Below are 27838 nucleotides of genomic sequence, written 5' to 3' on the forward strand. Positions count from 1 at the left end.
CCACAGAGAAATGTTTTAGTCAGCAATGAATGTTGCCTCCCCAACTGCTCAATGTCATGCAGACTTCACAGCCTTGTCAAACTCACAACACCATATGTGGGCTGCATTTTCCAGTAGATCTCAATGGGCATTCTTCCCTTGCTCCATAGAAAACACATCACACTTTGTTGCTCTAACGCCATGGACATGTGAAGTACAACTGCAATCTTTAACAATTGACAGCAGCTGTGTTTGACTTTTGCTCTGTTTACACTGCACTTTTGGCATGCAGACTTCCTGTCCGGCAGTACGGGGATGAGACTACTATATATGGTTGACATTTTCCTCAACAGATAGAGAACAGAGTTTGCTAACTTTGTTGGCTCCTTAATTGCAACAGCCGGACACCTGGTACTAGAGGAAATTAACTGTTTATCACAATATTGAGTACAGCCACAAAATATTTAATGACGCAACAATGGCACTTATGGCACTGTAAGAAATTTGGCAACTATGTCTAACAGTGGTTACACAACAGAAATATTAAGATCACTAGTTATAAATATATTTTACATCCTCAGATGCAGAAGATAAAGCAATGGTAGATGTGGCACTGGGAGTGGTGGTGATGGTGTGTTTAATACCAAATCTTTAATTCCTTGGGTGAAATCTAGGTTTATCTCTCAGTCTAACTCTCATTTTCATTTCTGTCAATGTACTCATTATACAGCCAGGTTCGACATTTACGACTATATGTCAGTGGTATCATTTTATGTTGCAGCATTTCATTGGCTTCTACGATTGAAACTATTTGGTTCTATGACAGTGAATTAAGCTGATGATTATCTTACATCACATTTACTTGCACTTAATTGTTTTCTCCTCCTTCACACATCTTTCTTTGCTATACATAAAGCAACATTCTTTTAAATAAAATAGTCGGTATGTATCTTGAGAGTATTGCTTCATTGCTCAATATCAGACTGTATGTTTAATCAGGTACTGTATTGTACGGACTATGAGACATTTTTTCCTTCTTAAAATTACCTCCAAAATTCAGGTGCATCATTTTCTAAATTAGTAAAAAATGTCCAGTGTTCGATTTAAAATTCCCACCAGTCTTAAAAATTGCCTCGTTTGATGCTGCAGGTAACCAATTTCGATCTGGCAACATTGGATTGAACTGCCAGCAGCAGTGCACTGATGCGACAAACTTGAGTTGCAGGGATTCACAAGCTTGCTAATATTGTCTTCCTCCCTCCCTGTCATCACAAACCCAGAACACTGTCTGGCCTATTATGTGTCACTGCCGTATATGGTGCCAGTGAATTTTAATTCAAAGGGAGCTGCCTTTTTGGTAACTGTGCAATATTTTTCAATATTTTTGTTAGTAGCTAGTTTCATAATGGAAAAAAAATGAAAGGTATTCATATGATGTTCATATGATGGAGTCCATAAATTTAAAGTAATAGACTATGCAGAAGAGCACTAGAGTGGCATTTCAGCCCTCCAACAGAAATAAATAAATAAATAAATAAATAAATGAACTATTCACAATTGGTGGGATAGTGAAGAGGAACAGGAAAAGTGAAAAGGCTAAATGTGCGAATAGAGAACTGAATGCAAAACTGGCCAAAAATGGGAGATGGTGTATTGAAATTGATTCAAGGACATTGTCAAAAATGGACTGGAATTAACACAAAATGATTCAAATACACACTTGTAAGCTAGCGCTACAGTGGAGCTTAAGAGACTTTAAGGGTGGAGTTGGTTGGTGCTACAAGTTTATGAGGCATAGTGTACTTAGGATGTGAACCAAACCTGAAGTATCTCAGAAAATGCCAGAAGAACATGGAGAGAAAATATTATCTCCCCATTGTTTTATTATTCAACACTGAAAGAGAACCAGAACAAGTGCACATGGAAACATTCACCTCACCGCTGTCCTTTCAGGTTGTGCTGATTGTCCTAAGCTTAATCAAATGATCATTTTCAAGTGCAAAGCAATGCCAAAACCTTTGGAAATACCAGCAGGTGGTGGTGTTTATGTAGATAACAAGGAGTGAATGGATGAGACTGGAGTGAAATTATGGATTAACAGAGTGTGGGAGAGAAGAAAAGGTGCTTTATTGAAGAAGTTCTCTCTTCTTGTCCTAGATCAATTTAGTAATCATTTAAAAAATTCTATTGAAGAGAAACTGGGACAGAGAAATGCAGAACTTGCTGTTATTCTGGGAGGACTTGGTTCACAACTGCAACCTCTTGATTTCTCAATAAATTAAATATTTAAAGTGTATGGAACAAATGGATGATGGATGACACCCAACAAATTCATGCTGAAGGGAGCTTTAAAATGAACTGCAATCAAACAAGTGGATGAAAAAGTCATGGTCTAGAATGAGAAGAGATGTTATTGTTAAACCTTTAAGAAATTGCAGCATAAGTGCCTGTGAAGACCATCTTATATTTATATGAAGATCACATCAGTGAAGACAAAAAGGAAGACTAATAAGAAGGTGCAGATGACAATTTTCAGGAATTTTAAAGGTCAGTTTGGTTTTACAAACTGAGAAATTTTTTATATTTTGCTTTACTATCTAATAATACAAATGGTAAGAATGTTATTTTTTAAAAAGAATTGCTTAAAAATTAAGGTGTTCTTACAATCCATAAAATATTATAAGTTTCAGCGTTTTTTCTACTTATGGAAGGTCTTATTCTATTGCATTCATACTGGAAATCACTCTACCTCCTCCTCCACTCGGGAGAATTTGAAATTGCTTTGCATATTCTCTATACTCTCTTTTTCTTTGTTTCTAGCCATTTTCACTAATCTATACTACCAATAAAAATGTAAAATCATTGCGCCTGTGTGTTTGTCTGCTTTAACATGCTATCCCCAGAACTACTAAATGAATTTTCATGGGGGTTTCACACATGATCTGAATGAATCTTTGGAACAACATGTAAGCTTTATTTTATCAAAAATCCTATTACACAAAAAAATATTGTGCTTTAAAGATTTATCTCATCTTAGTAGTTTGGATGTTTTAATCATCATAGTGTAGTACACCAAGGAACCAACAGCCGACACTTAGTTTTTTAACTTTGTGACAGATGTATTTTGGAAGTTTATGTTGGTGACAGAATGAAGTGCCACACTCTTAACTTTAAAAATATAAATGAACAGCAAATTTATTCAGTTAGGGTAAATGGATTTACTGATTTCACTTTGTGTGTTTAAAACTTAACGGCATTATTTTGCTTCTTTCAATAGGTTTTATTTACAACCTTTGCTATGCAAAATGAATTAAATTTGCTTTGTGATTTGGGTACCTACACATTTCATTTTGATTTTTTTTATTTATGAGTAAAAATGCCTAAAAATGATCGAACTATGGAAAATCCTGGTTGAAATATCAGCAATATAAGGTAAAGATAGATTTCTACTTGCCGTGAAGATGACACTGGGTTTCCGACAGACACAACAAAATGACACTTACATAGTAGCTTTCAGCCAAAGTCTTAGTCGTAAAAGGAAATGTGAGAGTGCATACATGCACGCAGAAATGCCAGCTCAGACCAGAATTCCAACAGCCCAAGCCGCTAGAGAGAACGGCGACATGTACATGACATGTGCTTGCTTGTGTGAATGAATGTTTGCATGTGCATTCCCCTTTCTGACAAAAGCTTTGGCCAAAAGCCATTGTGTCAGTGTCCTTTTGTTGAACCTGTCTGCAAATAACAGTCAAATCTTTCTTAATATACCAGAATGGCTAAAAAGACTGATGACTATGTGGTCTCAAGAACCCAATGAAGAGTTTGAGGGAAGACTTGCTACAGCTCAAGAACATCAAGCTATAACTCGCCCTTTTCAAACTCCTTTTGAAAACAATGGGCGACTTAAGTCTGATCAAGAGCATCATGCATTCTCTCGCTCCCCAGAACCTTTCACCTACATGTGCTTGGAGTCATTTCATTCCGATGTAACACATAGAAAAAGTAATTTTGATGGGACATGGTGCAGGGAAGCGAGTTTTCATGCCCTGAATCCCACTTATTCCTAACAATTTACAATATCACTTTAGATGTGCACAATCATCAGTTATCTTATGTTATGCCATGACCATAAGCAAACCATAAAACCAGACACTGTGTGTTGCAGGCAAGGTTCTTAATGCGAGTTGCTCTATGGCTCTCTCCCGTATTAGGAAGGCAGGCAACCTCTTCGTTCAAGTGTCCATTCATACTACTACAAATGTTGCACACTATGAAGCTTTATAAGTCAAAATTAAAGATGTGTACCAACTCTGATGTACAACCATAAATGAATAACCATGCAAGGCTTTGTTTTCAGCTAATAATATATAGCTTCAAAATATTTTTAAACAGAAAACCTCTATTCCAAAATACTTGATCCAGTTTCACTCTACTGAATCTTTTAGCCAACTTTTCATACTATTTAATTATTACTTGTTCGAACAATGGAAAATCTAAGATGAAATATAGTCTGGCTTTAGCTGCCAGAGACTGGTCACATGCGGGCGTGCACACAAGCAAGTGCTTTTATTTTTGGCAAAGGCTTTGTTGGCCGAAAGCTTATTTTGTGACAGTCTTTTCGTTGCGCCTGCCTGTGACTCAGCACCTGCGCTATATTGTCAGTAACAACTATCTTTAGTTCTTGTTCAGGTTTTGGGGGATTCTATACTGTAAATCCGTATGAACAACACAGAAAATCTTAAACATGACTTAATAGAGACTGATAAAGTAACAGTAATTTCGTTTTCAAAGCAGTGGGTTCTGTGCTAATTTCTTAAGGAAGTAGTCTATATGCCTCCTGGAGTAAAGTGCTGGTCAGAAAATTATCTTATAATTTGATACCATTAATTTTTAATTATCCTTCAGAAATAGTCTGTTACAGATTCCGTACTCAGTTAACTGAGATCATGACGTTACATAATCTGAAATATTGTAGTAACATCTTGGACCACAACATGTGACAAATGACTTGTCTCATTTATGTTACTGTTTATTCAGGTATCCACTACTTGACAATTATCTTGTCATCAGATCAGCCAGTACTGCCTTTGTGTAATTAAATTGCTAATGACAGATTTATAGCCGATGTATGGTCTTTTAATATTCGCAGATTCATAATGCCAACAAGGTCATATCTACATCTACATCACTACTCTGCAATTCACATTTAAGTGCTTGGCAGAGGGTTCATCGAACCACAATCATACTATATCTCTACCATTCCACTCCCTAACTGTGTGCGGCAAAAACGAACACCTAAACCTTTCTGTTCGAGCTCTGATTTCTCGTATTTTATTTTGATGATCATTCCTACCTATGTAGGTTGGGCTCAACAAAATATTTTCGCATTCGGAAAAGAAAGTTGGTGACTGAAATTTCGTAAAAAGATCTCGCCACGACGAAAAATGTCTTTGCTGTAATGACTTCCATCCCAATTCGATTATCATATCTGCCACACTCTCTCCCCTATTACGTGATAATACAAAACAAGCTGCCATTTTTACACCCTTTTGATGTCCTCCGTCAATCCCACCTGGTAAGGATCCCACACCACGCAGCAATATACTAACAGAGGACGAACAAGTGTAGTGTAAGCTGTCTCTTTAGTGGACTTGTTGCATCTTCTAAGTGTCCTGCCAATGAAACGCAACCTTTGGCTCGCCTTCCCCACGATATTATCTATGTGGTCTTTCCAACTGAAGTTGTTCGTAATTTTAACACCCAGGTACTTAGTTGAATTGACAGCCTTGAGAATTGTACTATTTATTGAGTAATCGAATTCGAACGGATTTCTTTTGGAACTTAGGTCATATGAGACTAAAGAATGTGAATGAATACTAAATTTAAGGGAAAGTAGTTTAAATGTTCTTTCAGATGAGGTGGTGCCATGGGGCAAGGTAACTGAAGGAGGGGTGAGAAGGAAAAGAAAGTTTTTGAAGACGTAGCAGTAAATCACAACAAAGGATTGTGTTTGATGATTTTTTTCACGAGTCTAGTTACATTTCAATGTGTGTCTTATTCAGTTTCAGTTAGTATCTCTTAGTAACTTTTCATATTTAACTTCTATTTTTTTAAGTGCAGCACAAAATACAGGTACTGCTATAAACATTATTAATAATCATATTAGACATGAATACCTCCATAAGATTTTCTTCACCACCATTAAACAGTAAAATTAAATTATTATTCAGAGGTTCATCTCTCTGTGTTATTACTCTAAATATTTCCAGCATTACAGCACAGCTAGCTCCATCATCACTGGCTCCTGTTAAAAATCAAAATAATACAATTTTAGTCTTAATAGTTCAAAAAATAGCTGAATCTTTAACAATTTATGTGCGAGCATTTTATAGAATTAAAAAACTACATACTCTTACAGCAAATTTGTAAAAAGAAATAGTTTATCAAGCTGGAAATTAGCTATAACTGATACATTTGCCAGCCTATGATGATGATTGGAGGAGTAGGAAATAAATAAATATGATTGATTGAACTGAAGTTATCTGAGAATTAGTATTCAATGTAATCCATTCACACCTCATCTCAAGAGGAAGTTTAACCTTTTATTCTTTAGTTGAAAATTAGTTTTAGTCTTAGTAGGCATACAGAAAGAGGAAGGTGTGTTCAACAGATCTCTGTTAATGATGTCTGCAAGGTATTAATATGCAACATGAACGAGGATCCAACACTTCCCTGGGGCACATCTGACATTACTTTTAAATCTGTCTATAACTCTTTAATCAAGATAACACACTGTCAGCAGCACGTGTAACAACAGTCTTTTATATTCTCTCCTGGTAGAGAGCAGAGTCCAAAAAGAAATATCTTAACTATACCAGGTTGAAGCAATGAATAAGGAAAGTATAAAAAAATACTTACTCATTAATACTCCCTTCAAACAATGGTATATAAGAAGATGGTTAACTGGATTTAAGAGAGAGAACAAAAGTCACTGGACAAATATGCTTATTTGCCTCCATGGGCACTACGAATGAACAGAATCATTTCCTCCATCTAAAGGCTGTACTACTATGGCATGCAATATGCGAGTTGTTTCTTGCAAAAGGAAAAAAAAAAATTGTTGAAGAATCTCTTGGTATACTGCAGCTGTTTTAATTGGCATGGGTAAATAAAACTAATGAGAAATACAAGAAATGCCAAGAAGCAGGTCAGAGAGATGCTGGCCAGGCATGGTTACATCAGGTGCTACCTGCTGGTACTGCTGTTACTGTCACTACAGTGTTTGGGCAGTTGCCACGTACTTGAGCCCAATAGCAAAGCCAGAGCCACTATATCACTGATTCAGCAGAAAGACAGACACAGACACTGCTGTGGTGTTGGTGACTAAATTGCTACATGGAGTCATGGCTCTGTTGCGACTTATTTGATGGTAAGCAATGCCTTGGGAAAACTGAAATGAGCCAAGCCCGTATAAATACTTGACATTTTAGACAGGCAACACTTCATTTTAAAGTCTCTAGCTGAAGGGGGAAGTCTATGCCGGTCTATGATTGAATGTGAGCCAGAGAGCTGCCACTGCCAGAATGTCTCCACTAGCTGTGGGCCTGCCATCAGTGCTAAGTCTGAATGCTGCTGACCTGGCATCATCCAACCAGTGGACTACCTGATGGATAACTTGCAAACACTGTTGGTCGTCCACTCTAGTGAAACACCATTCAAGCCTGGTTCACCCAGATGCCCAACCGTCACCACCTGTGTGGGTAGAAACTGTTTCTGTTCATTCCCCTATGTGAACAAATGTTGCTGCTGTCCTCTGCCACCTGTGTGGACACATGCCACTGCTGCTGTCACTGCTGTCTGCACTGTAGTCCACTATTTGGCACTGCATGCCCCAGTGCATCTAGCACTGAGTTGTGCATCAGTACCTGATGTTGATGCCACTTTCACTGGCTGCCACACACTGCATGGCCCTGGGCCTGACTTAGTATCATCAGAGTGCTACCCACACAGCTTTGCCTGCCTACAGCAGGTCTTTGCTGAGTGAGTATGCTTCACCAGCTGTTTCACATGTGTCTCACGGGGTACTGGTCACTGCCTAGTACGTAGGGTTGGAATAAAACAATTATTTGTGAATGCTCTTTCTGTGACAGGATGATGTGTAACCACCTGGCAGCAACCCAACCCAACCCACTCCCACTCCCACTACCACTACCACTACCACTCCCACTACCACTACCACTACCCTACCCTACACTACACTACACACCAATACAACCATGCCTAGGGTGGTGGACTGTAGGCATCCTGACCACTAGCAGTCCGGCTCCATCACCCACCATAGATATCATCCACCCCCTGCCTCAACATGTGGTGTCAAATCCACAGCTGTCACATCTGCAGTTGAATTCAGGGGCACATCTAGCCATAGCTTGCAATATCGGTAACACAATGGGGGCGAGTGGATGGACGGCTTTTCCCCTTTTGTGTCTTATGTGCAAGGCACATGATACAAAACAGAACTACCAGAGAAGTTGAGGGTGGAGTTTAAAAGCCTCAAGAACCTGCCAATCTGTTACAGTTCCTTGGGAACACTAGCAAGGATTATGCTGGTATGTGTCTGGTGAGATGCACACAGTGGAACACGTTAGGCTACTGTGTACTGAGTCAATAGCAATGAAGTGTCACATACACCATTGTTACAACTATCTTACTGAACAGTGTAATGAGTCATGATGGCTCTTGATTAGATGTAAGGAGTAGTAGTAGTGCAATATTATTATTACAGTTGCCTGTATTGGTGGTGTCTTTCTATGTTCTTTGTTTTCTCTTCCTCTGTTGTCATAAGCTGGGTACAGGTCCTACCGAGTCGAGATTCAGAGGTTCAACAGCGTCAGGAGTCACAGTATGTTACTGGGCAAAAAGTAATTACATTTTTGGTGACTTAAGTAGCTCAGTTAAGAAAAGACAACACAGATGCATAGGGAGCTAGGTGTTAGGGAGAAGATTTAATGTCCCCACCATAGGAAGATACTGATAAAGGATCTGAGGCATACAGATAGTATTTGTTCAGCATCACCAGACGCACAATCACAGGGTCACATGGGCTGACCCAATAGCAGCACAGAGCTTTGCTAGTGGACCTCTGTCAGTCTTGTTTAGCATACCACATGAGCTTCATTAAATCTTTCCCAACTGCTATTCAAACATAAACCCTGCTCTGGACACTGACTTTCTCACTTACGCCCTTCGAGTTTATGCAGTACTCTGTTTATGACAGTCTCTGCTTTGTTCCCAGATTGTTTTTTTGTGCCATGTGTAGGTACTTTATTAGATAGGTCCCTGCCAATTTTAACTGCTCCTTCACTAGTCAGTTGTCACCAGATCAGTTATGCCTGTGTCAGACTAGACAACAGAGGATGTGTTGGTATTTATAAATAACCTAGAGGCAGCCCCAAGGCTTTGTTTCTGGACAGATGAACAATCATTACAGATGACCAAATTGCACTTAATGGGAGAAGGAAAGACTTACTGGTGTATCACAAGGACTTATAAAATGTACTTACAATCAAACAGCTTAAGGAATGCCTTTTGCAGTGCCACATGAAGCAAAATAACTCTAGATCCTTTTATAAACAGCTGAAGGGGGTAGTGCAGGGGTGAATCAAATCAGTAGGAAGTTGTGTTCACAGAATATGAAATAAATATATGAATACCAACAATTTAATATGAGATGATGAAGCAAACAAAGACATTCTCCAAGAAGTGCAGCACAGAGTGTTCAGAGTGTTGGACACTTCCCTAAGAGGACTGCCATCTGATATGCCAAGGAGGGTGCATGCAGGTTTGTTGGTTTGAGGGATAAAGGGACCGAACTGCAAGGTCATCAGTTCCTTGTTCCTCATGCTAACAAGGCTCAGAGTAAAGCAACTCCCAAAGTACAGCTGGGAAAGTAAAAGGGGGGAAAAGGAATGTCGAACCACATTTAAAAAGAAAATGAATGGCATGAACAAAAAACCGGAGAAGACATACACCATAAGGAAAAGCAGAAAAAGGCATTAAAACCATAGTGCAGATGGTCTGGGCTGGCTGATTACAAAATAAAAGAGGATGAGTCAGCCACTCTGCAACACTTTAAAATGTTCACCACAAAAAGGTAAGGCGAGATGAAAACATGTAGGGAAAAGACGAACACAAAGACGAACGAATGCAAGCAAAGTGTGACAGATTTAAAAGGGAGGGAGGGTAGCGGCCCCAGAAAGAAGGCCAAACACCTGCCCTTAGATGGTATGATAAAAATCTCGTTCATGAATAAAACGTAAAATTAAATCTACTGTTGAGGCATTGTCATGCAACACCCAGGGTAGGGTGCTGGGAAGGTTAAAAGTCCACCGCAGAGACGCTAAAAGTGGGTAGTCAAGCAAGATGTGCACGACAGTCAAAAGGGAGCCACAGCGACACTGAGGTGGGTCCTCATGATGGAGAAGGTAGCCATGTGTTAGCCACATATGGCCAACGCGGAGCTGACAAAGGACAACTGATTCCCTGCGAGTGGTTCACAGATGACCACCACACATTCATCATCTCGTTGATAGCACGGAGTTCATTTGGTGTGCTCAGGTTGCGCTATTCAGTGTCCCAAATCACGAAAACTTTGCTGTGGAAGACTGCTCGCAAATCGGTCTCCGGACGGCCAATGTTTAGAGATGGTTTATTGGTGTCCTGTTTGGCCAGGTAGCCAACATGTTCATTGCCTGGTATCCCGACATGGCCTGGGGTCCAAATGAAGGTCAGTGAGCGTCCACTCCTGTAGTGGGCATAAAGAGACTCCTGGATGAACAGTATCAAAGGATGCCTAGCGATGCACTGGTCGAGGGCTTGTAGGCTGCTTAAGGAGTCACTACAAATGATGAAGGATTCAACAGAGCAGGAGTGGATATGTTCAAGAGCGTGATAGATGGCAACCAGGTCTGCAGTGAATATGCTACAGCCAACCAGCAAGGAGCGTTGTTCTGTATGGTCAATGTGAGCGTAAGCGAAGCCAACAAGACCGTTGACCAGTGATCTGTCAGGGTAGATGATGTCCTAGTCCCCAAACTTGCCAAGAACAGAGAGAAAATTCCGGCAGAGGATGTCAGGTGGGACTGAGCTCTTGGGGCCAAACAATAGGTCCAGCCGAAGCTGTGGCCAAGGTATGGAGCATGGAGAGGTACGGAAACAAGTCTGCAGGAAAGGTGGTAGGGGGAAAGCGTCAAGATCATGAAGAAGTGACCGAACACAGACAGCGAAGGGATTCCCAATTCTGGGCTGCCGTTGAAGGAGATGGACCTCTGTGTTGGGATAAAGAAGATGGTGCTTTGAGTGGTGGGGTGAACCACGGATGTGTGCTGTATAGTCTGTGACTAATCGACTAATATTTTCCACCAGAGTCGTGATGAAGGAACACCAGCTTCTACAAGGAGGCTGTTCACAGGGCTAGATCGAAAGGCCCCAGTAGTGATGCGAACTCCACAGTGGTGGACATGGTCTAGGAGACTCAGCACAGAAGGGGCAGCTGAACCATACACCACTCTTCCGTAATCAATGCAGGACTGTACAACAGCTTGGTACAGCCGCAGTAGCGTAAAACGTTCAGCACCCCAGTCGGTATGGCTCAGGCATCAAAGTAGATTAAGATGACGCCAGCATTTGTCTAAGCTGACAAAAAAGGGGAAGCCAACTTAAGCGGGCATCAAACACCAGCCCCAAAAAGCAGTAAGTCTCCGCTACATCTAGCAATTGGTCATCGAGAGAAAGTTCTGGATGGGGGTGGATGGCACAATGACGACAGAAGTGCATCACACAAGTTTTGGCAGCCGAAAACTGGAAGCCTTGATTGAGGGCCCACGACTGGGCCTTCTGTATAGCTCCCTGCAGATGGCGTTCAGTTACAACAGCAGAAGAGGAGCAGAAAGAAATTTAAAAAATCGTCAGCGTATAGAAGAGGAGAGACTGACGATCCTACTACTATTGCAAGACCATTGACGGTAATTAGAAACAGTGGGATGCTCAGGACAAAGCCCTGTGGGACCCCATTCTCTTGCGTATGGGGTGCGCTATGGGAAGCACCAATGCGAACTCTGAAAGTGCGGTATGATAAAAAGTTCTGTATAAAAATCAGGAGTGGACCCCGAAGACCCCACTCATGCAGAGTAGCAAGAATGTGGTGTCGCCAAGTGGTATTGTAGGCCTTCGTGAGATCAAAAGAGACTGCAATAAGGTGGTGTTGCCAGGAAACAGCTTACCGAATGGCAGACTGCAGGTACACCATGTTGTCGATGGTGGAGTGTCCTTGGCAAAAACCGCACTGAGACGGAGCTAGGAGGGCTCGAGACTCAAGGAGCCAACACAACTGCTGGCTCACCATACTTTCCAACAGCTTGCACATGACATTGGTGAGGCTGATGGGGCGATAACTGTCAAAAATTTTTTCCCCCCCCATACTCCGCAAGCCACCTGACGGCGCGTGGCGGAGGGTACCCTGAGTACCTCTATCGGTTCTCCCTTCTATTCCAATCTTATATTGTTCATGGAAAGAAGGATTGTTGGTATGCTTCTGTGTGGGCTCTAATCTCTCTGATTTTATCCTCATGGTCTCTTCGCAAGATATACGTAGGAGGGAGCAATATACCGCTTGACTCTTCGGTGAAGGTATGTTCTCGAAACTTTAACAAAAGCCCATACCGAGCTACTGAGCATCTCTCCTGCAGAGTCTTCCACTAGAGTTTATCTATCATCTCCGTAACGCTTTCACAATTACTAAATGAGCCTGTAACGAAGTGCGCTGCTCTCCGTTGGATCTTCTCTATCTCTTCTATCAACCCTATCTGGTACGGATCCCACACTGTTGAGCAGTATTCAAGCAGTGGGCGAACAAGCGTTCTGTAACCTACTTCCTTTGTTTTCGGATTGCATTTCCTTAGGATTCTTCCAATGAATCTGTCTGGCATCTGCTTTAGCGACAATCAACTTTATATGATCATTCCATTTTAAATCACTCCTAATGCGTACTCCCAGATAATTTATGGAATTAACTGCTTCCAGTTGCTGACCTGCTATTTTGTAGCTAAATGATAAGGAATCTATCTTTATGTATTCGCAACACATTACACTTGTCTACATTGAGATTCAATTGCCATTCCATGCACCATGCACCAATTCGCTGCAGATCCTCTTGCATTTCAGTACAATTTTCCATTGTTACAATCTCTCGATACACCACAGCATCATCCGCAAAAAGCCTCAGTGAACTTCTGATGTCATCCACCAGGTCATTTATGTATATTTGAACAGCAACGGTCCTACGACACTCCCCTGGGGCACACCTGAAATCACTTACTTCGAAAGACTTCTCTCCATTGAGAATGGCATACTGCGTTCTGTTATCTAGGAACTCTTCCATCCAATCACACAATTGGTCTGATAGTCCATATGCTCTTTCTTTGTTCATTAGACGACTGTGGGGAACTGTATCTAACGCCTTGCGGAAGTCAAGAAACACGGTATCTACCTGTGAACCTGTGTCTATGGCCCTCCGAGTCTCGTGGATGAAATAGCGCGAGCTGGGTTTCACATGACCGTATTTTTCGAAACCCATGCAGATTCCTACAGAGTAGATTTCTAGTCTCCAGAAAAGTCATTATACTCGAACATAATACATGTTCCAAAATTCTACAACTGATCGACGTTAGAGATTTAGGTCTATAGTTCTGCACATCTGTTCGACGTCCCTTCTTGAAAACGTGGATGACCTGTGCCATTTTCCAATCCTTTGAAACGCTTCGCTCTTCTAGAGACCTACGGTACACCGCTGCAAGAAGGGGGCAAGTTCCTGTGCGTACTCTGTGTAAAATCGAACTGGTATCCCATCAGGTCCAGCGGCCTTTCCTCTTTTGAGCGATTTTAATTGTTTCTCTATCCCTCTGTTGTCTATTTCAATATCTACCATTTTGTCATCTGTGTGACAATCTAGAGAAGAAACTACAGTGGAGTCTTCCTCTGAGAAACAGCTTTCGAAAAAGACATTTAGTATTTCGGCCTTTAAGCTGTCGTCCTCTTTTCAGTACCATTTTGGACACAGAGTGTCTGGACATTTTGTTTTGATCCACCTACCGCTTTGACAAAGACCAAAATTTCTTACGATTTTCTGCCAAGTCAGTACACAGAACTTTACTTTCTAATTCATTGAACGCCTCTCGCATAGCCCTCCTCACACTACATTACGCTTCGCGTAATTTTTGTTTGTCTGCAAGGCTTTGGCTATGTTTATGTTTGCTGTGAAGTTCCCTTTGCTTCCGCAGCAATTTTGTAACTCGGTTGTTGTACCACGGTGGCTCTTTTCCATCTCTTACGATCTTGCTTGGCACATACTCATCTAACACATATTGTACGATGGTTTTGAACTTTGTCCACTGATGCTCAACACCATCTGTACGTGAGAAAAAACTTTTGTGTTGAGCCATCAGGTACTCTGTAATCTGCTTTTTGTCACTTTTTCTAAACAGAAAAATCTTATCTTTTTTAATATTTCTATGTACGGCTGAAATCATCGAGGCCGTAACTGCTTTATGATTGCTGATTCCCTGTTCTGTGTTAACTGTTTCAAATAGTTCGGGTCTGTTTGTCACCAGAAGGTCTAATATGTTATTGCCACGAGTCGGTTCTCTGTTTAACTGCTCAAGGTAGTTTTCAGATAAAGCACTTAAAAAAATTTCACTGCGCTCTTTGTCCCTGCCACCTGTTATGAACGTTTGAGTCTTCCAGTCTATATCCGGCAAATCAAAATCTCCACCCAGAACTATAACATGGTGGGGAAATCTACTCAAAATATTTTCCAAATTATCCTTCAGGTGCTCAGCCACAACAGCTGCTGAGCCAGGGAACCTATAGAGACATCCAATTACCATGTCTGAGCCTGCTTTAACAGTGACCTTCACCCAAACTATTTCACATTTCTGATCTCTGTCAATTTCCTTCGATACTATTGCACTTCTTATCGCTATAAACACTCCTCCCCCTTCACCGTCCAGCCTGTCTCTGCGGCATATATTCCAATCTGAGTTTAGGATTTCATTACTGTTTACGTCTGGTTTCAGCCGACTTTCTGTCCCTAGTACTGTATGGGCGTTGTGACTGTTTATTAATGCGAGCAGTTCTGGGGGACCTTTCTATAGATGCTCCTGCAGTTTACTATTAGCACATTAATATTGTTATTCCCTGTTGCATTTTGCTTACTCCTACCTTGCCGTGTCTCAGGAGGCGTCTTGTCGGGCCTAGGGAGGGATTCTCTAACCTAAAAATCCCCATGTGCACTCCACACGTACTCTGCTACCCTTGTAGCTGCTTCTGGCGTGTAGCGCACGCCTGACCTATTCAGACTTTAGCACCTGAATTATGACACTTTCCCTCCATTGTGATGGGAATTCGCCTTCGCTCCAAATGCAGTTGAAGACAGCCAGGAGGTGGCGTTGGGAATCTGGTGACTGATGTTTCAGCATTTGCAAATGGATGTGATGTGTCAGGACAGTCAATAAGGGCACTAAGGAATTTCCACTAACTAAAAGCAGCGTTTTAAGGCTCAGGGTGGAGTGGAGCAAAAGAGGTGGTGTCGCTCCACCCTCCGAGCAGACAAAGTGGGATGGTAATTCACTGATGCAGAGATGCGAGAATAATGCGCAGCAAGATGTTCTGCAATTACGTCGGGATCGGCAGATACAGCTCCATTTGACAAAATGCCCGGTACTCTTGCTTGGTTCTGGTAGCCATAGAGTCGGCGGAGCTTGGTCCAAACCTGACAGGGGGAGGTTCCTGTTCCAATGGTGGAGACATAGCATTCCCAACACTCTTGCTTCTTTTGTTTGATGAGGAGGCAAGCCTGTGCTCAGAGACATTTGAAAGCAATGATGTCCTCCAGGGAGGGGTGACACTTATGTCGTTGGAAGGCCCACCTATGGTCTCTAATGGCTGTAGCTATTTCAGGTGACCACCAAGGTACTGACTTCTGCCGGGGGCAACTGGACGATTGAGGGATTGCTGATTCAGCTGCAGCGACAATGGTATCAGTGACGAGATGGATCACTTCATCAATGGCAGCATGTGATGGATATACTATGTTGGTAGCGGATGTAAAGGTGTTCCAGTCAGCCTTGGGAAGAACCCACCTGGGCAGGCGTTGAGATGAGGGGGTTGCGCTAGGGACAGGCAAAGTGCAACGTTGTCACAACCACACAAGTCATCACTACCATGCAAGTCGTCATGAGCTCTCCGGTAGATAGAAGGGCGAAGACCAGGACTGCATACCAATAGATCAATGGCCGAATACGTGCCATGTGCCACACTGCAATGTGTGGGGGCACCTGTGTTAAGGAGGCAAAGGTCGAGGCGAGTAAGGAGGTCCTCAACAACTTTGCCAACGCCATTAACCTTGGCTCCACCCCATAAAGGGTTATGGGCGTTAAAATCACCCAGAAGGAGAAAAGGTTGAGGCAGATGCAAAATGAGTGCAGCCAAAATATGGGGTGGTGCTTCACCAATGGGAAGGAGGTAGATGTTACGGATGGTAATTTCCTGCAGTGTCCTTACCCTGACAGCAACAGCTTCTAATGGTGTTTGAAGGGGCACAGGTTCACTACAGACAGAGGTAAGGATGAAAATACATACGCCACCTGACAGTATGTCACAGGCAGACTGTTTTTGTAGTACCACCGGTAGCCACGAAGGGCGGGGGTCCGCATAGCATGAAACACGGTCTCCTGAAGGACAATGCAAAAGGTAGGTGTACTGCTTAAGAGTTGACGCAACTCAGCCATGTGGGAGAAAAAACCGCAGCAGTTCCACTGGAGAATAATGCTTCTGTCGTGTGGGTCAGTATGGACTGACCAAGGAGGAAAATTAGGCCTCAGTAGCACCTGTCGCCACTTGCTGAGTATTGGCATCTAGTACCAATGCATCTGAGGCATCGGCGACATCCAGGTCCTCAGGGGATGCCAGAATCTCCACCTCATCCTCAGATGCAGAGCTGTGGAGAGAATGCTGGTATAGGGGGCACAGGAGGCTCCTGTTCCTTAGAAGACTTTTTCTTTGAAGTTTTGCCCTCTCGCCACTCCTCAGGGGCCTGCTGGCAGGGCTTCTCAGAATTAGCTACAGAGGCAGACAAAGATCTTTAAGCCCTTCAACCAGCAGCCACTGGCTCTTTCAGCCACTTGCTGGTGTCTGATGGACCACTGGCGGGGGGATTGTGGAAGGTAGAATCCCAAGGGACCCCTTCCGCAGGAGAGGAGCTGGAGCAGACGGGATGGGGGGGGGGGGGGGGAGGAACAGTGTCTCTGGCTCTTTTGGGAGGGGGGGGGGGCAATGCTCCCAAAGTAGAAGCTCTGGGAGTATCAGAAGAAGCTTCCCTCAGCCAACTGGAGGGGGGAAGAAAAATGGCAGCCCTGAGGGCCGACAGGAGCAGCCTTAGATGGTGGGCAAAACTGTCTTCAATGGCGACGCCATTACAGCAGTGGCATAAGAAAAGACCATGGGAACAGGGTGTCGCCTTTAAAATTTTAGTTTAGCCTCACGGTAAGATAAACCTGTCCAGGGTCTTTTACTCCATTATTTTACACTCCTTTTGGAGTACCGGCAGTCCGGCAAGCAGGGAGAGTGAGGCTGTCCACATTTGACGCATGTGGGAGGAGGCACACTGAGTATTCGGGTGAAGCGAACGTCCGCAATCTCTACATGTGACACTGGAAGGGCACTGGGAGGACATATGCCAAAATTTCGAACATGTGAAGCACCGCATAGGGGGAGGGACATAGTGTGACATCATAGCGGTACACCATCACCTTGACCCTTTCAGGTAATGAATCACCTTCGAAGGCAAAGATGAAGGCACTGGTGGCAACCCTATTGTCTTTTGGCCCCCTGTAAACGCACCGGACAAAATGAACACCCCGTCATTCTAAATCAGCATGTAGCTCGTCATCGGAATGTAACAGGAGGTCGTGGTTAAAAATAATGCCCTGGACCATATTGAGGCTTTTGTGGGGAGTGACCAAAACAGGGATATCACCCAGCTAAGTAATGCCATGGACTGGGTTGGGGATGCCGCCTGAATCAAAACTGACCCACTGCACATTTTGGATAGCACTGTCGCTCCCCCAAACTTATCTTCCAGAGGCTTGGTTTCCAGAAAAGAGTACCCATCAGTTCTACTGCAAATTAAATAATGTGGTGAATAAAGGTCCTGTCACTCTGAAGCCCTACATTCCTCCCAAGGTGTGGCCAGGGAGGGAATGATGTGTACATTTAAGTGAGTGAGACTACTGGCGGCTGGCCTCCAGCAAGAGAACATGTGCCACACTTCACTGCGTGTCATCCATCCTAATGCCACCCACTCCGACCAGGGGCTCTCCCCCTGGGCACTACCCAGCCACAGCAAAGACCACCTGGCAGGATGGCTTTTGCCAGGAGTCCCGATGCGCCAGGGAGATAGGCATCTACTCCTTGTCATATGTGTGGAGGTAGCAGCTCAGCCTTCAGCAGTGCAATCCCTGTGTAGTCAGGGGGCCACTATCAAGACGGTACCATGACGACCCCACCACAACGGACTGGCTACTGTGCTGGATTTCGGGAGTCGAATATCTGTTTGTATCATGAGAGTGAAGAAGGAAGCGCACAATGGTGGGAATGTATACTACCCAGAACACACTGCAGCCAAAACGGCCAGAAGCTCGGTACAAGTCCAACTCTATGACCAAATCGAGTGTGCCAGATCTTAAGGCAAGATGGATTTATGATGCACCACGTAAGGCGTCCTTCCCCAAATGGTACACACTAATAGAAAATTTTGGAAAGTAGAGGTCAAACCCCTTAGGGAACAATCACATTAACGCCGAAACGTTGGAGACTCCTTTATGTCACCTCTTACGATAGGCATGAATACCGCAGGAGCCCAATGGACCTAGCTACTGCCAAGAGGGTAGCCAAAGAGCTTGAAGAGAGACACAGTGATGGGTATAGAGGATAAAAGAAATGTGTTATCTATTAATGTAATGTGTTACAGATGTGGATGTTTCAGCCACATTCTCAGGCACTGTCACCAATCACTGAACAAAATGTGAAGTGGCTGGGCATCAAGAGCAGGTTTGTAAGAGTAAGATGTAAAATGGACAAGGACAAGGACAAGGGTATCATCATTGAACACCAATTGGAACTCCCAATCTGCTGGATGACATTCCCAGTACGTTTCCACACTTACAGAAATGTATGCAAAGATAGAGTGTCTATTAATTTTTATAGTAGATGTTAGAGAGTATTAGTTATTGTTAGACACAGGGTCTCACATGTCTGGCAAGTCTGGACCTCTTGGGTAAAAGACAATTGAAACCTCCACATTCTAGGTTATAAAAGGCATGGAACAATCATTATGAATCACTTGGCTCAGCAAAGTCAGGTTTTTAAGTTTAAGCAAATCACATCCAAAAGAATATGGAAGTTCTGCCCCATGGGGGTGAAGCATGCTATGAGATCCTAAGGTTAGATTTCCTAAATAAAAATCGTGCAAAAATTGATCTTCAGCAGCACACAGTGGAACTCTGGGGTTTTGTTCCCCTTGGAGGAAACTGTTGTCAGTGACACACTGCGACAAGTACATGCCTCACAAGGAACAAACCAATTAAACTGCATGCAAAGACATTATGACTCAATTCGTGAAAAAAGAAGTCACAAGGTACAGGGAAATTAATTTGGGTGAACCTAGGAATGGAACTATTTCACATATTTTTGTAGTAGAACCACTAAACGATAATGGTGAATTAGCAGTATCACAATGGTTTACAAACAGGAGTGGAGCTTGTGTGCAGGAAGTAGAGAGGAAGAGGATATTTCCCATCCCTGGTAACAATTTTAGATTTGATGACATGGATTTGGCAAAACTGTTGTCAGTTGCCTATTTTGAGGTTCTACATAAACATGATCTGGACAGGTGAAGCGTTGACCTTAGCCACGATGAAGCCACCAGTGCTTACATGATAAAGCTGAGCATTTGAAGGGATGAATTACCAGATTACCACATAGTTGTTAACAGGCTCATTACCAAGAAGGGTAAGACAAATATGTTTGTTACACAGTATCGGGGGGTCATACCAAGTGGATGAAATGATATCACCAAAAGGGTAATTCAAAGTGTTACAAGTTTCCTACAAAAGTCTCCATGAGCAGTTATACCACGAGGCAGATTTAGTACCAAGCACACTGCAATGTTTTACCAGAAGGTAACTGGACATGGGGTATGTTGTTTAAGGTAGTACTCAGGACCACAGATAATGACAATATCTGATAACTGGATGACACTTTGGAACAGGTGAGGGGAATAGCAGATAGTAACAAAGCAATAAGTGTGAGGCACACTACACAACTGGCAAATTTGAAGCAGGGCATACTGAACCATGCTCGTGCCATATAGGAACAATGGAGAAATGAACAGGTTATGTGAGAGCGGCTGTTGGTGTGATGAATTCTGGATCATAGCATTGTATAGATCAGGTTAAAATTTTTAGACACGAGGGCAATTAAAGTGAGGTTCTAGCAGTCATTAGCTGTCAACATAGTGGATGAATGAGTAAAGTGGTTGCAAAAGACCACACACTATGTGGTACATGGGCAATCCCCACATTTTTACCTCCAGAGCAATTTCTAGCTGGCCTATGGGAGGTCCAGAAGGAACCATCAACTGAATTAGAGTCCATCATACCATTGCATTAAACTATCCTGTCGTCATATCACATTGCAGTGATCGGAATCAGCACTGATCATACTTGTTTGTATGTGTTGGTACACTTTCTGATGGCAAGTGCCAATGCATGGTACAAATATTCTACATTCCACTTTTACACAGTAAAATTGGAAAATCTAGGGAAATACACATAAGAGTGAAATATGAATGATGTTCATTTCCAAGGAGGCAGTGAGCTACATCACTGTCAGAGAGGGAATGTGGATCCCTCATACGGTTGACCAGGTAGTCCAGGCCAAACTCTGAGGCATGCAAGATGAGGTATTTTTAGGCAAAACGGGGAACAATGCACACACAATATCCAAGCGCTTCAAGATTATTTCCAAAGAGCAGGCATGCCCTGGATCTATTTTAAGTAGGAATCTGCAGTGTTTGTTGCTAATTGTTCTAAATGAGATAGCCCTAGTGGCATGATACAATTAGAGCTACAATGTATTAGGTTGTTAATTAACGACAACTTTGGGGATCACAAACTGATACTACCATTGTGAATGTGACAGTCTTCACTGTACTGGCCACAGAAACCACTGGAAGTCCTCCCAGTCTAGAACTTGACCTATCTCACTGACACCTTGAAACTCTACTTAATCCCCTTGCTCAGTGAGCTTGAAGCGACTCAAAGTATGCATTACTGTTTGGCATTTTCCTCAGTAGTGCGATGATTGACACAACAAATTCATAATGATTATTGTCTCCGTTTTTGGACCTTTGTGTCACTGAGTCTACTTTGAGCAACTTGCATCTGTTTTAAGCAGAAAATATCCACCCCTGTGAACTTCCAGTGCATCAGTTGTCAGTGGACTGAGTTCACCTTGGAAAATAGTAATTATGAAGTAAAAATTAACTAAGTAATCAGCTACTGAATTCTACAGTTTAAGCTGAATTATTGCAACAAAGCAGACAATGTTCTTTACATATTTGTTGAACCGTAATGTGTTTGTCAAGCCTCTTCAAGATTCCCATGATCTGTGATCTGGTGGCCAGATCTCGCAGAGAGGGGAGGCACGTTATGCCACAGCCGTTGTACTTGACATGGCTAAAGAAAAGTGAAGACACATCCCACGAGTTTACACAAGAAGCACAATGGAAACAGGTTTGACAGGAAGCTGCCCTGGTGTGGTTATATCAGGGGATACCTTATAATACTGCAAGCATTGCTGCCACCGCATCAGGGCAGTTACCACATACTCAAGCCCTGACAGTGAAGCCAGAGCAGCAGTCATTGACAAAGCATAAAGGCAAAAGGCAAAAGCCAATGTGGCATTGACAGCTCAATTGGCACACAACCGAGTTCTGACTGTTGTGACTTACATATGGGGAACAATGTTATGGCAAGACATAGATGAGCCACACCTGTACAAATACTACTCATTTTAGACAGGTAGCTCTACTCTCCAGCTGCCAGCAATGTTAGCTGTATTCGTGAATGCTATTTCCATGAGGGATGCCATGTAACCATGTGAGACCAGTCCTCCACATCACACCACTGTAGTAACTTTTAGGGTGGTCTACTGCAGGCATCCTGACCACAGCCTAGTTCAACCACCCAGTGCGCAGGTTGTCCATTGTTCTCTGCACTTTTTTTACACAAGCAACTGAAATTAGAGACTGCATATTTTCCCACAATGTTCCAAGTAATGCTGCAGTGAATATTGATTTATGTTACCCTTTCTATCTTTCTCTCTAAATGGTTTTATATACCCTGCAACTACTTCCACTCTTATGCCAACCGCTTCACATCAGAGTAGCAGTTGCACCAAATGTCAATTATTTATTGCATGTACTCCAATCTCTGTCTTCCCCTACAATTCTTATCCTCTACAGTGCCCTCTAGAACCCCTAACACCTTAACAGGTGTTTTATAACCCTGTCCCTACTTGTCAGTGTTCTCCGTATGTTACTTTCCTTATAAATTCCATGGAAAACCACCTCATTATTTATTCTATCAGTTCATCTACTATTTCAAGATCCTTTTAAAGCATCACATCTCTCATGCTTTGATTCTCTTCTTGCCTGGTTTTTCCTCTGCAATGACTTGCTCCCATGGAATGCCATGATACATTCTCAGAAATTAATAAAAGGCTGATGTTTGACACTAGTAGAGTTCTTTTAGCCAGACATTCCCTTACGTGTATATAAATACATCACTGACTACATCCAACAGTAGATAAAGATATTTACATATTTTTGAGAATTTTATATTACAACTTTGGTGACATCAGCAATATTTTCAAACTACATGGTGATCAAGAAACTGTGGTTACACTAATATCACCTTAATTACTTCTAAATGGCTTGGTTCACTTTTTATCAACTCTGTGAATGTTTCTTTTTATTCCGTCATTTGCACATTATTTGTTTCCTTTAAGCATCATCTTCCAAATGCAGCAATGGAAACTACCTTGGCTGTCTGCATACTACCGCATTCTAAATCATTACAAATGAATTATCTAACTGAACTAAACTAACTATGTTGCGTTTAGTGAATGATTCTCTCTTCTGACACCTGTGTCTGTATATATCAAAACATGTCGTGCTAGCACCGTATACTATTTTTGTGCATAATTCTCTCTCTCTTTTTACATATTTTCTGTCTGTCTATCTGGAACTACAGCTATGGATGTATGCTTTTGACAAGTAAATCATATGTTTAAAACAGAATAAGTACAAACTACCAGGATTTGTGAAACGATCACTCAAAGTGGACATAGAACACACATCATAAATAATTAGAAGGAAATATGTGTCACTCACAACGACAGACCTCGTGTCACACTAAATATTGTGTTGTTTCAGAATAAAAAAAGGTATACACAACACTAAGATGAAACACTTATTTTTCCTTTTGCATTTCTTTTCTCCTGTATAGATAATAAACTCTTAGCACGCAGGACATATTACAAGAAATGAAAATTCTGTCTGAAAGGTGTGTTACCTGGGCTGTCCTGCACAGTGTCAAAGTGACAATTCATCAACAAGCTGTGACGACTTCCACTGTTAGGTCCAACTTTAACAATAATATTTTGTACATTTCTGTAAACATTAGTCATCCCATCCAGAAACGAAAGGGGGAATGCTCCACTTGTCTTCTGAAGGTCAAGCCAGATTTTATGAGAGGACTTTGCGTCTTTAATGATTTTGTTGATTCTTGTTGCTAAACACCGAACAGCAAGCACTTCATTTTCATAGCTCCCTGTTGGTCTTGGACCAATGCTTGTGAGATTGACTAAATCTTTCATGGCTCTTTCAGATATGAATCTTCCAGGATGTGTGGCAGCATCTTCTTCCATAAGTGGTGTTGGTAACTGTTTTTCCAGATAAGTGATGAGCAAACACAGGACTAGAAAAAGAGCTAATACTATGACTAGATGTGAAGTTGGTGTTGGTAGCAGGTACTTATTGTTCCGAGTTCGTGTCCCATGGTGCTGTGGTAGGAAATCACGATTGTGATTCCTTACGCGCTGTCTGACCATCTGATCATTCTGGAAAAAATAAATAAAATAAAAATAAAAAATTAATTTGGGCAAATATATCACTTATAAGCAAACAAAATTGACAAAAAATTTTAAAGCACAGCCTTTGCATAAATGATTATCTTCACTGAAGCTGTGAAGACCAATATTAAAGATAATTTTACAGAAATACAAGGTGTTACAGCCAATATATTATTCTATTTCAGTTAAAATGATGGAATTGATCACTTTAACTGAACATATTTCAATGAAAACAGAACTGTACAAAATTAATAGAAAGTAGTTGTTATTACAGAATTTCATGAGCAGAGTGTAGAATTTTCCTAATTTTTATTTATTCCTATATATTTCCCTGCAAATTAAATATAAATAGTTAAGTGTTAACGTGAGAGTATGTAAGGATTGTGCTTGCTGAAAATTTGTACCCTAAAGGTTTATGTCTCTGAATGACATTTCTTCTATACACAAAACCTCACAGAAAGAAATACCCAAGCAGAAAAAAATAGGTAGCAAATATACAATAATTCACTCAGAATATCACATAAGTTAATAAAGATAATTAGTGGACACCAGCACATTGAATGTTTCAAACATCCCACACAGTTCACACTACAAAGTGGTAAAGGAAAACTTAAGCTTAAAACTATGTACTCTTACATGGTAAACACTACACAAAGCTAAAGGTTCAGAGAGTAACTTCTAAAGAGCAGATCAGAAAGATATTAAAAAAAACTGCAGCCCAGGATGTGATAAATTGCTAATAGTGACCAAAACCCAAACACCCTCTTGCCCCCTCTCATTTTCAAGAAGTAATGAGGAAGACCTATATCAGGACGGTTGGACAAGTAACTGAACAATTGGTAGTTAAGAAAAGCATACTACCTTAATACTGTACAAGATTGCACCTGAAAATATCAATAATTACAACAGATTTTCACTATAATGTTTCACTACACAATGTGGTGAATATTGTTGTTAAGCTTCTGGGCAACAAAACTACATGTTGAATTGTGACTCAAACATGGGTCTATTGCTTCCATGGAAAGCCATTCTGTGCACAGTTATGAGTCATGCCTGTATAGCTCAGAAGGTAAGAGCATTACCCACTAACAGTAAGCCACCAAGTGATTGATCTAGTCTATCAGAAGAGTTTTAATAAATCAGGAACTCTCATTCCAATACATTTGCAGCATAAAAAAGAAAAGCAGACAAAAATGAAATACTGAATGTTACTTTCACGGTCGTAACATTGATTTACAGGGAGGACAGTACAGAATCAAGTGTGATTTCTCAGATGTTTTGTCGAGATGTTTAAACTGCACGCCGTATCTCTTAGACATGGTACCTCTTAACATCCAATGCACTGAACTAATCTGTAAATGTGATTATATTAATTTTCCACACAGCATATCCTGCCTGCTTTATGTTAAAATATTTTAACACTCATTTATCTTTACTTGTGAAACACCATTCCATCTTCAGGCAGAATGGGAATTTTACATGGCCAGTTCTAAAGTACCATAAACTACAGTATATGCTCCTGCAGCAAACTTTAACATTTGTTGTCATTCCTGTGAACAATTCATTTCACTCAACAGAAAGTATTAACACTGTCTGCCCCAGTCCACTGTCAAAATGGCCAAAAAATGAAGGCAGATCATAGGATACCAACATTCAGAGTGAATGTCAGTTTATATTACATACTGACCATCAAATTTGTTAACGTGTTACATCTAATAACTGCTTGAAAGATGGCAGGGAGGGCGTGGAATGGAACGCAGGAGGAGGTGAGGTGGGAAATGACTTTAAAATCAAAACAAGTTTCCTACCAGTGATTACACACTACACACGTTGGGAATTTTAGAACATTGTAAATGAGTAGTGTATTTAACTGAATTTCATTGTTAGTGCTATTTGTCTTCATTACGATCTACTTTTTTGCACACAGCAATGTGTAAGACTAATATGTAAATGTATGACAACCATTGATTTGCTCGAGGATCTATGGAATAACAAGTGAAACATCCATGATTAATTCATTAGGCATCAGAAGTAGTTATATTCTGAGATTTGGATACTCATGTCTATGATAAACATGCAAAGCTCTCTTCCCTCTCACATACCAGAGAATTTTGTTTAGTTTATATGCACTGTGCTGACTATTTAAATGTTGAGAGCATCGTTCTGGTAAGCAGACTATGCCCATCAGCTTCATTTTAATTTCACTATTGTCCATGATGTGGCAATCTGGTTCCATGTTATAATGCACATCTCTTACAGCTGACTGAGCTCTTATGACAAAGGAATCAATAACCACATGGGTCTTCAATTGTGGTGATAAGGCGAAGTCACATGGATCAAGCACAGGACAACAAGGATTCCAAAAAGCTAGTTGTAGTTAGCAGCTGGTGAAAGCTTCTTACCTATAAAGTGGTGTGCTGTGCAAAAAACCAACAACTGACTTCTATTCTGAATGTACAGTTTCACGTGTCCATGTGATTTAAGTCAAGGATTATTTTGATTACTATTTATCAATTACAGCTGTGTGACATGTGGCTCCATTGTTGTGGGGGGAAAAGTCGTTACTATCATCTTCAAATAATTTAGCCAACAGAAGCAAATTATCATCAAATAGCCAGACTATATCAATATCATTTTAAAAATGTTAGTCACCTGTGGCTTGTTAAAATGTAAACAAGTCTGCAAATTATATTAGGAGAGGGGGCGCAACAAACTGTACCTCCCACCACAACCAGAACCTCAATCCTCACCTCCTTCCTTCTGGTGTTAACCGACAAATCTTATGAAGTCTCCCACCAACTTTTTCTGTATAAGAAGGCTAATTTCAGGATTAGGTGTAGGAATTTTGATACAGTTTTCACTTACAGATAGTGTAATTCATGAGGAAGTTTTTTGTATTTAAGCCTAATTTATTACCACTATGCCACACAAATTGTTCGGTTGTAGGTACTTAATCTTACATGGGTCGATAGTCTCTTATTAACTAAATGGTTAACTGTTATTGGAAAACAGAGTGCAAGATGGTCCCTCCCATGTACGGACTGTTCTAATGAAACATGGAAGCAAGTCCTGGTGCATGCCCCAGAGTACTCTCACTTTTATGCTAATGCTTAAGGGTCTACTTAGCACTTACAAAAACCAGACATCCGTCATGATGCACAACACATTTACACTTAAAACCAGGGCCACGAGCAAACCATGCCACAGCCCAGGGTGAGAGGATTTTGGCAGCAGCAAACTATTAAGATTTTATATGGTTCCAAAAGGGCAAATCAAACAAGACAATGACGTGTCGTAAAGATAAAGATGTGTGAGAATAAGTTGGAAAGACAAATCATTTATAAAATCTTATGTTTTACTGGGGAATGTCTACGGTATTGTGAAACAGACTGACGAAGTAAGCACTGGGGTTGGTCACCTTTGTTAAATCTTAAAACAGCAAGTATCGGAACTGGGAGTCTTGCACCTGTTTCTACCATTCGCCTACATAACACATGAAATGTACCTGTGTCAGCTTGACAGCCTCTACAGAAGCGAGAAACTACCAAAT

The 27838-nt window shown here is 41.5% G+C and overlaps 1 protein-coding gene across 2 annotated transcripts in view; it reads right to left on the minus strand.

The window, feature by feature from the left end:
• LOC126366005 (endoplasmic reticulum metallopeptidase 1-like) overlaps nt 1–27838 on the minus strand; it is a 280945-nt gene that overhangs the window by 41625 nt on the left and 211482 nt on the right. For both annotated transcript variants that reach the window (XM_050008849.1, XM_050008850.1), the window contains exons 2-3: nt 23730–24276; nt 6156–6283 (exon numbers count right to left, since the gene is read on the minus strand). In XM_050008849.1, coding sequence (XP_049864806.1) covers nt 6156–6283; nt 23730–24276 — 675 coding nt within the window. The remainder of the gene's footprint in view (nt 1–6155; nt 6284–23729; nt 24277–27838) is intronic.

This window comes from Schistocerca gregaria, chromosome 4 (genome assembly GCF_023897955.1).
Source record: "Schistocerca gregaria isolate iqSchGreg1 chromosome 4, iqSchGreg1.2, whole genome shotgun sequence".
Classification (NCBI taxonomy): Eukaryota; Metazoa; Arthropoda; class Insecta; order Orthoptera; family Acrididae; genus Schistocerca; species Schistocerca gregaria.